This window comes from Uloborus diversus, chromosome 3, assembly GCF_026930045.1.
Source record: "Uloborus diversus isolate 005 chromosome 3, Udiv.v.3.1, whole genome shotgun sequence".
In the NCBI taxonomy this organism is placed as follows: Eukaryota; Metazoa; Arthropoda; class Arachnida; order Araneae; family Uloboridae; genus Uloborus; species Uloborus diversus.
This window is the reverse complement of record NC_072733.1, coordinates 72655319-72668367: the sequence shown is the minus strand read 5'-3', so window position 1 is coordinate 72668367 and position 13049 is coordinate 72655319. Positions and strand designations below refer to the sequence as shown.

Here is a 13049-nt window from a genome sequence, read left to right as displayed (position 1 = left end):
CAGCTGAGGGAAACAATAACGGCAATGAACACACTGTTAAAAATAAAATTCAATGTTTCACTATAAAACAGTTTAAACCTAGCAAAAACGTAATTGCAACTATCATATTAGGGATAATTTTCACCTTTTTGATAGTGCATTTTCAAATACCATGAATTTAGTGAAATGCTGAATTAAGTTCATGATTAAAGGTTGAGTCACATTTGACTTTTTTCTCAGCTAAGAAAAACAAATAGACACGTTTAGTGTGACGTCAGGGGTTGCCAGAAACACGGGGAAGTTTCCAATCATGCCGTTGCTATGCGCGTTGCTAAGGGAGAATCAGCATAGGGATCTTCGTAGGAATAGGGTAAGAGCGATGTTTAATTGATAGTTTTTTTGGCAATTAAATGGTCTAAATAATTTTTTTAGTGGTTTCAAGTTACATATAAGTCACCTGTAGACATCATTTGACGAGTATCGATAATTTTTACATGTGAATCGGGTTAAAATTCGGCAAAACATAGAATTATGTGGAATACAAGTGTGTTTTCTAGAGTTATACACTCTTCTTATTGTTATTTCTTTTTCGTTGGGGGAGAGGGGGACAGGTCCGACATTTGAGAGGGTCAGGAGAGGTATTGCCCCTCTCATGTCTTTTGGAAAATAACTATTTCTATAAATTTGGCGTAATTTTTGCTGTTTTTCGACGCAACATACTCGTACATTGACTTTTTCCTTTTTGCACGTACCCTTCAAGGAAATTTGATATATCATGACTTGGGGGGGGGGGTGAGATTTTTTCTTTAAAAGTTTAGAGCGAAATTTAATTATTATTATTTTTTTTAGGAAGAGGAGTAGTTTTAATTGAATTGTATGCATTCTTTTCTTTAGGAGACGAGAGACCATGTCAGCCTAGTCAGCGATACCTGGAGGGGGGGGGGGAATTTTTCTGCATTTGTTCCAGTAATAATGCATATTTTAATGAAACTCCATTCCTTCGGGCTCTTTGGGGGGAAAGGGAGAATTACGTGTTTTCTTCAAATTGTCACGAGTATTTTAATCATTTTTTTTTTTTTTTTTGTATTCCGAGGCGGGAGATTTTTACTTTACTCTACTTGTTATACATATTTTTTGCATCAATATACATAAATATACATTGAAAATTTCAGTTTGTTCTACTATTTGCAATGCATAGTTCAATTAAATTCTTTTCTTCGGGGAGAGGGGATATTTCTTCTTGCTGCGCGTAATTTTAAGTAATTGCTCTTTGGGGGGGGGGACAAGGATATACATATTAGTTTTTTCTAGGATCAATGGGAATTTTGTCAATTTCTTCAAGCTAGTTTTTATTCCTATTCGGAATAGAGCTCAATTGGAGTTTAACTTAAATTACGTGTGTGTTCTCGCAGAAGAAAAACTTTTAAACTAAAATATCCCAATCAAACTCGCATTAGAATAAGGACAATGTAACCTAACATCCCCCCTCCCATTCGAAAAAAAAATAATTTCAATGCAAACAAGCATCACAATCGAGAAAACTGAAAAATTCTCCTTCCCCAAACAAAAAATTACTTATACCATTAAAAAAAAAAAATCCCGCCCGAAGAAAATAATTATAATCAAATTCTTAGAAAACTCTAAACAGGATTCAAAAAAAAAATATCATCATTTCAAATTTTTCTGCAAATGGGGGAGGGGGTTAAATCATATACAGTAAATGCATATTGCATCGAAAGACAAAAAATTGCGCAAAATTGATAGAAATACAGCAATTTTCCGAAAGCGGGGGCGGGGGGGCAATGTCTTTCCAGACCCTCTCAAATGGCGGAGCTGTTCCCCTCCACCCAAAGAAAACGAAATAACAATAAGAAGAGTGTATAACTCTAGAAAACACACTTGTATTCCACATAAGTCTATGTTTTGCCGAATTTTAACCCGATTCACATGTAAAAACTATCGATATTCGTCAAATGATGTCTACAGGTGGCTTATATGTAACTTGAAACCACTAAAAAAATTATTTAAGCATTTAATTGGCAAGAAACCATCAATTAAACATCGCTCTAACCCTATCCGTACGAAGATCCTATGTTGTTTCTTCCTTAGCAACGCGCATAGCAACGGCATGATTGGAAACTTCCCCGAGTTTCTGACAACCCCTGACGTCACCACTAAACGTGTCTATTGACAGCAACGCGCTTCTTCTTGACTCTGCTACGTAGACTCAGGAAACTTTTAAAAGAATTCCAGTAGGTTTAAGGCGTTAAAATGTGAGGAAAATGAATATTTAAAAACATATTTTTTTCACTTCAAAAATTACAAAAAGAAAAAAAGAATATCATGTCATCGAGTGAAAAATATTTGAAAAAAAAAAAAAAAAAAAAAAAAAAAAAAAAAACAAGGTCAACAATAGAATTTAAGTGGTCTACGCATCAAATGAATAATATTGATACATTTCCCGCATAAAAAATGCTTGTTATAAAATAGACTTCTCTTCAACTGCAATATGTAAGAGGAAGTACGATTTGCCCGTCCGCCATTTGCCATCTGAGTTGAACCAAGAATTTGGTGAAAATAAGAATTTGTAGATTGTAATCAGTGGCGTAGCGTAGGTTTCTGCCGCCCGGAGCAGGCATCAAATTTGCCGCCCCTCTTACTCTGTCCTGCTATATGCTCTCCCTCACACATACACAACAAAAAAACGACATGATTAATATTTTACAGAACGAAAACAAGATTTTATTATCTGAAACGTGTTTTACATTTTTATATAATCTTACTTCAACAGGAAATACTGTTGATCGAAAAAGTCTAATAAATATTTTTCAAAAATTATTGCATTATGAGAGACAATATTTTAACTAGATAAAAACATTTAAAACATGATCTAAAACTGTATACTGGTATAGTGTTTCTTAAACCTTTTATTGAAAAGAAGAAGAAAAAATATGATTATAAATAACCTGATCGATACATTTTTTTTATACTTGAAAAGATTTTTTCTTTTTAACCTAAAATTTTAATTTTCTACTTTTTATCAATGGAAATTTTTTAACAACACTATCAATATCGATTGTATCAGTCATTTCTGTGAAATGTTGCAAAATATGTCGTTTTTTAAAATAACCCCCAGAATCCAAATATGCAGGCCCGGATCTGCGTACCCGCAGAATCCGCAATGCAGGGGGGGGGGGGGCGATGACCCAAGAAACTGAAAAAAAAAAAGAAAACTAGCACTAAGACCTATTAACGCTGCAAATATACACTGCTGGCCTCTGGGAAGAGGCCCTGCAGATTTAGTTGCAGGGGGTCCAAAATTTGCAAGTATGACCACTATTCCCCACCATTACCCATCCCGTTTTGGAGTTCTTGTGATCAACCTCCTCCCCCTCCAGATTTTTTTCTAAGCCAAAATTTTTATTTGGAGTGGGAGGGAACATTATATTAATCGTTAACATTCTTCTGGGGGACTAGAGAAAAGAAGTTTAAAAAGATGAGCATTTGTAGCAAGGAGGGACCCTATTAGGGTGGTACTCCCTCCTAAAATATTTAAAAAAACATCATAAAAACTGTTTTTTATTTTTTCCACAGATTGTTTTCGATTGTACTTTTCGATGTACAATCATTTACTTTTCGATGTAAAATCCAAGTATCGGCTTCACTTCTATGAGCCCCAGTCCGGAAAAAAGTTCAAAATGAAAAAATAATAATAATAATAATACTAAAAATAAATATAAATAAATAACTAAAATGAAATAAATATAAGTTTAAAAAATAATAAATCTTGAAGCATCGTATGTTGCATATAAGTCGCATCACAGATCTTCAGTCACAAATTTTCCCGGCTTATGTATATTTATTGAAGTTACGATCACACTGAAGATTACGAATGAAATTAAGTGTGCCTATAATTTAGCACTAATGTCTTCTTTACATAAATAAAACACAAAATCGAAATGTATATGTACGGGGTAAATTCAGAAACTACTGGACCGATTTCGTTAAACATTTTCAGATTTGCTGGAAGGTTTTACAGACATTTTCGAAAAAATTTCGATGAATAGTTTTTTCTTTATTCGATATTTACGTTTTGGACCCGAAAATGGATCTTTCTACCGGGGTCGAACTAGATCCCCTAAACGTGCGGCGAAAATGACCCTCAAAGGGTGCAAAAATAAAAAATAAAAAAAAAAGACACAAAAGCGCACAAGTTCAAAGGGGCAAATAAAAATTTTAAAAAGTCGCACAGGTTTGAGGGAGCAAAAAGAAACATGCGCACAGGTTCGATCAAGGGGAGGGCACAAAGAAAAGAAAACGAAGGCGCACACGTCCCAGGGCACCAAAAAAAAAGAGGACGCATAAGGGGATATTCATTAATTACGTAAGGGTCCCGAGGGGGATGGGGATCGGAGAAATCTCTACATACCCTTACTGGGGGGGGGGGGGGGGTCAGACCCATTCTTACGTAATATTTTCCGAGTCGATATTTTACATTAGAAATCGCGCGGTCAAGTGGTTTTACAGGGATCATATTTCATTTAATCCTGGACGGTAGAAAACGTATTAGGATGAGTTGTTTTTTACTTGTTTCTCAAGAGTGAATAGTGTAAAATATAATAAAAAAAATCGCACTGTGTATGGCATGTCTTATTTTTAATTAGTATCGCATCATATACAAAAGATATTTGCCGGAAAAACATGCAGTCTAGGTTCCTTTTAGTAAATATTTCTTTTTTTTTTTTAAATAATTAATAATAGTGAATTTAATAACGATTCCAGTGATGTAAGATTCGTTATTTTATTATTTTGAAAAATGAAATGGAATCTTACGTAAGATAGGGGGAGGGGGGTAAAAATCTTACTTACCCTTACATGGGGGGAAGGGGGTCAAAAATAGCCAAAATCATCCTTACATAATCAATAAATGACCTATAACTTTTTAGAACGCAAGAAGAAAAAAAGATTAAAAAAACCAAAGGCGCACGTGCTCAAGGACGCAAAAAAAAAAAAAAAAAGAGAGAGAGAAGGCGCTTAGGTTTGAGGGAGCAAAAAAAAAGAGAACCCCCTCCCCCCGAAGGCGTACAGGTTTGAGGGCGCAAAAAGAAACAGACGCACAGGTTCGAGGGGGGGCGCGAAAAAAAAGAGGTAAAAAACCAAAGGCGCACACGTTTGATGGCACAAATAAAATAAAATGAAAAAATAAAAAACCGCTCATGTTTGAGAGCGAAAAAAAGGAGGGGGGGTAGGAGCTCAGGATCAAGGGGGGCACAAAAAACCGAAGGCGCACACGTTCGAAAGCACAAATAAAATTTAAAAAAAGAAAACGGTTCGAGGGCGCAGAAAAAAAGGAACTCAGGTACAAGGGCGCAAAAATAAACCGAGGGCGCAAAAGGTTTTTTAGTCCCGTCAAGGGAAACACGTGGAGGCGCAGCCACGTTATTTAAGTTAGTGACTGTTTGCAGACGCCCTCGAACGTCCTCTGTGTGTCTTCGTTTTTTTTTTTTTTTTGGCTTCCTCAAACTTGTGCGACTTCGTTTGCTTTATTTATTTATTTTTGGCGTCCTTGAACGTGTGCGCCTTCGTTTTTTCACGCCCTCAAACTTGTGCGCTTTCGTTTATTTTTGCACGTTTTAAAACCTTTGCGTCCTTGAACCTAAGTTCTTTCGTGCCATTTGGTAGTAAAGGTTGGCGCCCTCTTGGGGGACCCAGTCCGCCCCTGCCTGCTTGTCGATCTTTGTGATTTATAATCCTCTCCAACGAGATTGTCCTCTCACTTCTCGTCTTTCTATTTCAGCGCCAGTGATAATAGTCCGCATGCATGTCAGCATCCAGTATTTCGTGCTCGTGCTTCAACGAGAAAAATTTCCTGAGACAAGTTTGAGCTGAAGAGTAAAAAAAAAAAACATTTTGATGTTAATTTAGTAATACATCTCAAGCAAAGCGCCGTCTTAATAAAAAAAAAAAGCCATTTCGATGTTAATGTTGTGTTACAGAATTTGCCGCCCCTAGCAATGTGCCGCCCGGGGCGAGTGCCCCCTTTGTCCCCCCCCTACGATACGCCACTGATTGTAATCACTTGGCATCCCACCAATAGTGGTGCCACGTGAAAGCGTGGTTGCTATGCCGGGGGATCGCACTAGGTCTGCAAAAGGCATTGCCTCTACCGCAGCCCCATTAGAAAGAAAGAAAAAAAAGAGAGATTGTAATCCCTTGAATTGAACCTGGAAAAAAATGCATCCTATTAATGGTCCATGGTCCAACCGGATAGATAATGGAAAGTTTTTTTGATTGAAAGTCTAGTGCAATCCTACTGTAGCTAACATTTGCCTCCCACATTTCTATGTCGTAAGAAATGTAGCATCATATGTTTTACATTAAAAGTGTTATTTTGTTGCAAACTATTTACATTGATTTTTAAAAATAACATAATGTGTTTCCCCCCCCCCCTTGTAGACCAGCATGATTTTTCGGTGATACCCACATGCCTCTGCCATGCCTTTCAGAAGACAGCGGAAGGGAGATATCCCTAAAAGAACAGCTGGTCCGTCCCCAGGACCTGAATCCTTTCTTTTGAGCAAAATGGAGACTTTAGAAAAAGGGCTCCCTGCTTCACCAGTATCAAGCCGCAGCCATAGCCTTTGTTCTGAAATTGTAAGGATCGAGCAACAAGTGTCAGATCCAGACTCACCAGAGAGAACTAAGTTTGGAGCAATCATCAACAGAGTGAGGGTAAATGAGCTTAATTTTGAAAAGAAATCTGCTAATGCATCCCAGTTCTCAGTTTTCTTTTGCTAAAATATTTTTACTTTGAAACTTTCAACGCTCAAATGGAGGTCATCAAAGTTTGTAAAACAAAGTTTCATTTTGTTGGATTCAAAAATATCGTTTGATCAGGGTAATAAGTATTGTTTTCACTTGAATTTCAAAGCATTTGGCAGGTCACTGAAATGTTAACATAAGAATGTGTTAAATCAGAGCCAACCGGTGGTTCTTCTTTCTGTTCCCCGTTTGGTTTCTTTTCTACCATTTACAATTTTTTTTATGTGAATATGAACTTATGTGTAAATATTCCAAAACTCTGACATTTGTATGCTTCCACGCTCATGGTAGTAAAATGTTTTAAAAAGAATCTCTATCGCAAGTTACATATCTTATTAAATTTTGGCAATTAATTAAAGTGTAAAAAAAAGTTATGTTATTTTTAACTAATAAAGATGAAATAAATTAGTTATTTAGATTTGCATGGCATTTTCTTAAATTTATGCTGAAATCTCTGAAATAATATATATTGAAATCTCTGAAATAGTATATATTTAAGCTTATAATGAAAGAAATGCTTGTTAACGCCTTTAAAATGCTTTCCAGACGTTGTCGTGTTGCTATGGCTGTTTTTAACCGCAGCATCTAAGGAATTCAAATCTCTTTTTCGAAAAAAAAACTAATAACCCAAAATTATTTTTTGACCCTGAAAAGTGAAGAAAACTGTAGTAATTCAGAACATATTTTTAGACTTAACAAGGGAGCAACTTAACGCATTTTGTAGACTTAACATTGTCGCAAGGTAAAAATTACTGATTGATTCAAAGAGAAGTGAGTTCAAAGCACAAATAATGATTTTCTTGTGTTTATAAATGATTGTTGAGATCAAGAATGTCTATTTTTTCATTCACAAATATTTTTAATATTATTCTTATCTTTGGCAACGAAAAAAAATACTAAATTCAAGGCATTTTATTTTTTTCCGAAAGTTGCTCTGCGAAAGATTTATTTTTCATATGAATATATTTTACGCGTATATTTCTTTTTTTTTATTGTATTGTAAATTTTACCAACTTGTTTATTAGTTACTTTTTTTGTAGCAATGGTTTAAAAAGTTTTACATAAAAAGGCATAAAAATAACTAGGTTTTTTTATTTAAAAGTTCTAACTTAATTTATTCCATTTTCTTTATTTATTTAATAATCATTATTTCTTTGTTAATTTCACCAATTCAGATTCATATTTTATAGCATGGTGAAGAATGTTCTTTGTAATTCTGTTCTGCAATTTGATTATCTTATGCTTACACGCTTAAATGCTGGAAGACGTTATTTGAGGTTAAAATGTTCCAAGTTAGTAAAATAAATAAACTAATAAAAGTTGAAGTTTACCAGAACGCAACGCCTAACAGCTAGAAATAATGAATTTGAAATTTAATTTTAGGTTAACAAAACGATTTATTTTGCATGAAAAAGACATTTTGTTTTTAGAAATTAGTTTGAAATGTTAAAAAGTTATGTTTGAAATAATTTGCTAATTAAGTCAATTAAGAGGAAGGTTTATGATGATGTTTGAAAATTGATATTCGTATAGGGAGAAGTAAGCTCTTTTAGTTCTACACGGAGATAATTGTTCTTTCTTATTCGTGGAGGAAGAGTTTTGGCAATTTTATTCTTAATGAGTGTTTTCATTTACGTTTATAGCATGCCTTAGTTTTTCATACCACCCAAAGATCTTCTCGAGAACCCAGGCCAGATTCATTTCTGGAAAAATTTACTTCTGGACAACCCAAGCAAGAAGATCAAGACGACATTGGTGCTACACGCTTTCACAGGTAAGTCAGCTGAGTGGTATATTGGTCTTTATGAACACACGTTGAAATACCGAAATTTCCTGAAAAAATTACTTCAAGTTCGTAATCAAGACTTTGTCACTAAAATTATGCATCATTCTTTAAATTTGTTCTTATACTAACCGAGATTAATTTGGTACAAATAACAAATAATTGAAGCAGATCTTTGTTCTTCAAAACTAAATTTATACACATCGAAATCTTACTTTTCAAATTTTAAAACTTTTTATTTAGCTTTAGTTAATAAAACTTTAATATAAAGCTTCCTATCTAGCCATAAAAGAATAATCTGCCGTGGGCAGGTAAAGGGCAGTAACTGCAATTTTTTTTTTCGTCTATTGTGCGTTAGCTTTATTGTACAAGCTTGCTTATTTGGTTTCTGCTGAAAAAAAGCCCCAAAAAAGTCCAACTCTATCATTTCGCCTACTGTTAATATTAGATCCAAAACACGTTCCTTAAAATATCTCTAAAACTTATTTCTGCAGATACTGCTGTTTACTTGCTCACGACTGTAATGCGGATGACTTTTTTATTACTTAGTTACAAATGTTAAAATTTAATCTGTGTAGTGGAAGCAATTAACGTATTGCAGATTGTGAAAAATTATAGTACATTGCCTTGCATATGAACTTTCCATTGAAACGTTAATATTTAACTCCTGATAAAAAAAAAATCTTATATATCTTTCGACTTCTTCAGTTTTTAATGCTTCATTCGAGTAATGTCTTCAAATTTTAGATTCTTATGTTACGAAAACCTTCGAGAATTCAAACAATGCGAGAAAAACCATTAAGTTTCTCAAAATGTTATTAGTTTATGAGTGAAGTTTACTAGAAAACAAGCAAATGTGGAGGAAAGAAACCAAAATCTGAGCTTATTATGCACTGATTCAACTTTCATTTATATGAGTGGCTCATCTTTTATTGATAAGAGTTATTCAACAAAACAAAATCTTCATCAGAAAATCTCCCACACATTTCTAATTCATTTCCTACTTTCATTTCCCATTTAACATCTATTGCTTTTAAATACCCCCCGGGATAACCTAGTTGGAATAGATTCGGTTTCCATGACAACGAAAATCGGTATGGGGGCGTTGGCCTCTTTTTTTTTAACTGATGCACCTAAATGCATAAATAATGATGTATATTATTATTGTTTATTTATTTTCTTTTTTACTGACCCATTTGTTTGTAAAGAAAGTTCAATGCTTTGACTATCACATTTAAGTTTATGCCGGTGACCTTGGTTTTATAATTAAACACATTTATTAATTAAGAGACATGTGATTATAACTTCATGTTCTAAAGTGTCTGGGATAAAAAGTGAGGTTTTCTGTCGTATAGAAATCTTTTGTTAACTCCCATTGTGTGCTAGCTTGATACTGAGTCCAGCATTTAGTAATGCATCACGGTAGGGTGATACAACTAACCCAAAAATGTACTCCGAATATAGAAAAGCTTGAGAATTGTTGATTTTTATCTCATGTGGAGATTTACGAAAGTTGAGACCGAAATAGCTTAACAATGTACTGCACAAAAGCGTAGTGGCAACAGTTGGAAATGACGCAATGGATATAAGGCAGTACGAAAGAGCTGAAGTTTCCTTTTTTTTTACGCATATCATCTCGCCTTGCGTGCGTGGCTGAAACAGCCTCTCGAGTTTCGTTCAAATAGTGAATGTAAAGATGGCCCTTTGGAAGGTTAAGTGCAGATAAATGTTCCTCGCTAAGATGTGAAGTCTCGGCATCACATAAGTGAACCAAGAAACTATCAGAATCTTCTGCCAGACTAAATTCATCGCTGTGTCGGAAGTAGAGGCCCCATGGACCAGACCTGGGAGCTAATGAACGCATCGGATGGTTGGAAATTATAAGTCTTGTGGCCCGTGAAAATAGTAGCAGGAATCGGAGTTCGGAGCTACCGGCAGCGGGCAAATCCTCAAATCATTCAGCCTACGCTAGATCTTTGAAGCAAGGTCGAATTGGTGCCTTATGTACAGCGTGTGAGATTTTTAGTGTTTGATGCCTCGTCGTAGAATTCAACCCCTGTGAAGTAATGTTTTAATGTATTACATAAGAACTTTTTAATTTGTGCAAATTGTGGTATTATGTTGTCATAGGCTGATGTTATTTTAATGTGTGTGAAATGCAAATTTCATATTAGTTAATTTTAAGCAGAGAGTTATTTGGGCTTAGTGCTTTTGTGGATATATATAGGCGGAAACTCTGGCCGTGTGATAACTAATGTATTTTAACTTTTATTAGGGGTTATTTTTAGAGTTAGTATTTGATCAAGGAGTAGTTTTAAATCCTTTTAAAAGCACTATTCTTGCAATTGTATTTGTTATAATGCTGCATCTTAACCATGCCACCTAGTAAGAATAAAGCTGTTTCTTTCTTTAAAGAATTGTAATTAATGTGATCTTGGGTATGTGTTTTGGTGTTTCGCGTACTGTACGTTTCGACAGTACAAAAATGGTGCCGTGGCTTTCTTTTCTTGCAGCTTTATAAAAAAAAAAAACATATTAGCGGTGTATATGTAGTGGTTTTTACAAGTTTTAAATTTGTAATTTTGTGTGTTTTTGCGTATTGTATAAGGAAGGGATGGCCAAGGACCAGGCATCAGGAGTTTTTGTACCTCACGGCTTATCTGTAATGAATCTTTCAATGATACCTGTGTTTAAAGGTATTAATAGTGAAACTCCTCTTCCAGAGTTTTTTGAAAGGATAGAGGATTCGGCTTTGCAGTGGAATTGGTCTGATTCGGAGAAATATTTCGTGACGCGAGATAGGCTGTTTGGAAACGCTAGGGAATGTTTCAATGAGTTTCGCGACGAAATTAGTGATTTTAAAACATCGAAACTGGTCCTTTTCAGAGAATTTGTTAGCAAGCCGCCCCCAAGCGTGGCCCTTTTCGAGTTTATGGCATTCCGGCAGCCACCAAATATGCCAGTGGAGAGGTTTATCGCAAGGGCTAATGCGAAAAGCAAAATGCTAGCTTTCGGAAATGAATCTAAAGAAATAGTAGAAAGTCAGCGTAAACACATGTTAATGAACAATTCTTGCAAATTTGCGACCTGAAATCTTGAGGGGAGTAATTGTCAGAAATCCTAAAAATTTGGAAGAACTCGAAGATTATGCAGGTCGTGAAGAAATTGCCTGGAGGGCAGCACAATCCGCCGGTAATCCATTTTTAAATCAATCTGAACATTTCGAGGCAAATTCTGAGTCAGTGTTTGGGATAAATCAAACGAATACAGAAAATAATAAAGTAAGCGACGGGTTTAATACCTTGTTAGAGAAAATGGATTATCTAACAAAAAGGGTTGAACTGTTGGAGGGGCATAGATGCCGGGGTAATGAAAGAAGAGTAAGTGTAACTTGTTTTAAATGTGGGCGAATAGGACATATAGCTCGATATTGTAGAACGAATCCAGGATACGAGCACACAAAAAATCAAATTCCGGAAAACTAGACCAGGGGGTCTGGTCGGCACAAACGCAGACATTAATCCCTGGGGTGCGTATAAATAATGGGCAAAAGGGAAAGCTTCCTGTTATAAAGGTTAAGATTGGCCAGAACAAGATGGGGGCTTTATGCGACTCGGGGGCGACGTTGAATTTAATTGAGGAGGGTTGTATACCATTGGAGTCAGACTGTCAACCATGCTCGTTGTGGATAAATACCGTTGCGAAAGAGGCTATAAAAATCCTTAAAGTCCATCTTTACGTGACCATAAATGATAAAGCTATAAATTCGGATTTTTATGTAATTTCAAAAGATATTTCAAAAAATTTTAGTTATTTTGGGTCAGCCGTTCTTGGTTGAAAACGGATGTATCATCAATTATAGTAAAAAAACGGTAAAAATAAACAATGAAATGATTTCATGGGAAAATTCGGAGCAAACAGACGCTATGTTTAATATTGGAAACGGGAGTCAGGGCCAAATAGGTCATATATGCAGAAAAATCACCTTGCCCCCTTTTTCAGTCTGTCGCAAAGGTTAACTTGAAAAATATATTAGGTTCGGAGGTTATAATGATAGAACCGTATAATCAACAGGAAAAGAACTTCTTAATTGCCCGATCTGTAAGTAAGGGAGCGCAAAAAGATGGAATTCCGGTCCTGATAATGAACCCAACAGATAAATTTATTCATATTAACAAAGTTGGTCAGATGCGAAGAAGTAGTTAAAGCTGAGAGTATAATGAATGACATGTATTTTGTGGAAAACGAGGAGCGGTTTGGGGAATGCGACGAGGCCGATTTAGAGTGGAGTAATATATTTAGGTTAGATCATTTGCAACCTGATATAAAAAATAAAATGATAGACTTTCTGAATAAAAATAAAGAGGTGTTTGCAAGCTCGGTACGGGACCTGCAGGGATGCGATGCTGTACTACACAAGATTCCACTTTCGGATGAAAATCCGGTAAAGAAGAAACCATACAGG

At 35.4% G+C, this 13049-nt stretch overlaps 1 protein-coding gene across 1 annotated transcript in view; it reads left to right on the top strand.

Moving 5' to 3' along the window:
• The window catches only part of LOC129219411 (cyclic nucleotide-gated cation channel alpha-3-like), a 209972-nt gene that overhangs the window by 146387 nt on the left and 50536 nt on the right, over positions 1–13049 (top strand). Inside the window, exons 2-3 of the mRNA XM_054853800.1 lie at positions 6436–6711; positions 8445–8575. Of these exons, the coding sequence (XP_054709775.1) occupies positions 6475–6711; positions 8445–8575 (368 nt within the window). The 5' untranslated portion in view covers positions 6436–6474. The remainder of the gene's footprint in view (positions 1–6435; positions 6712–8444; positions 8576–13049) is intronic.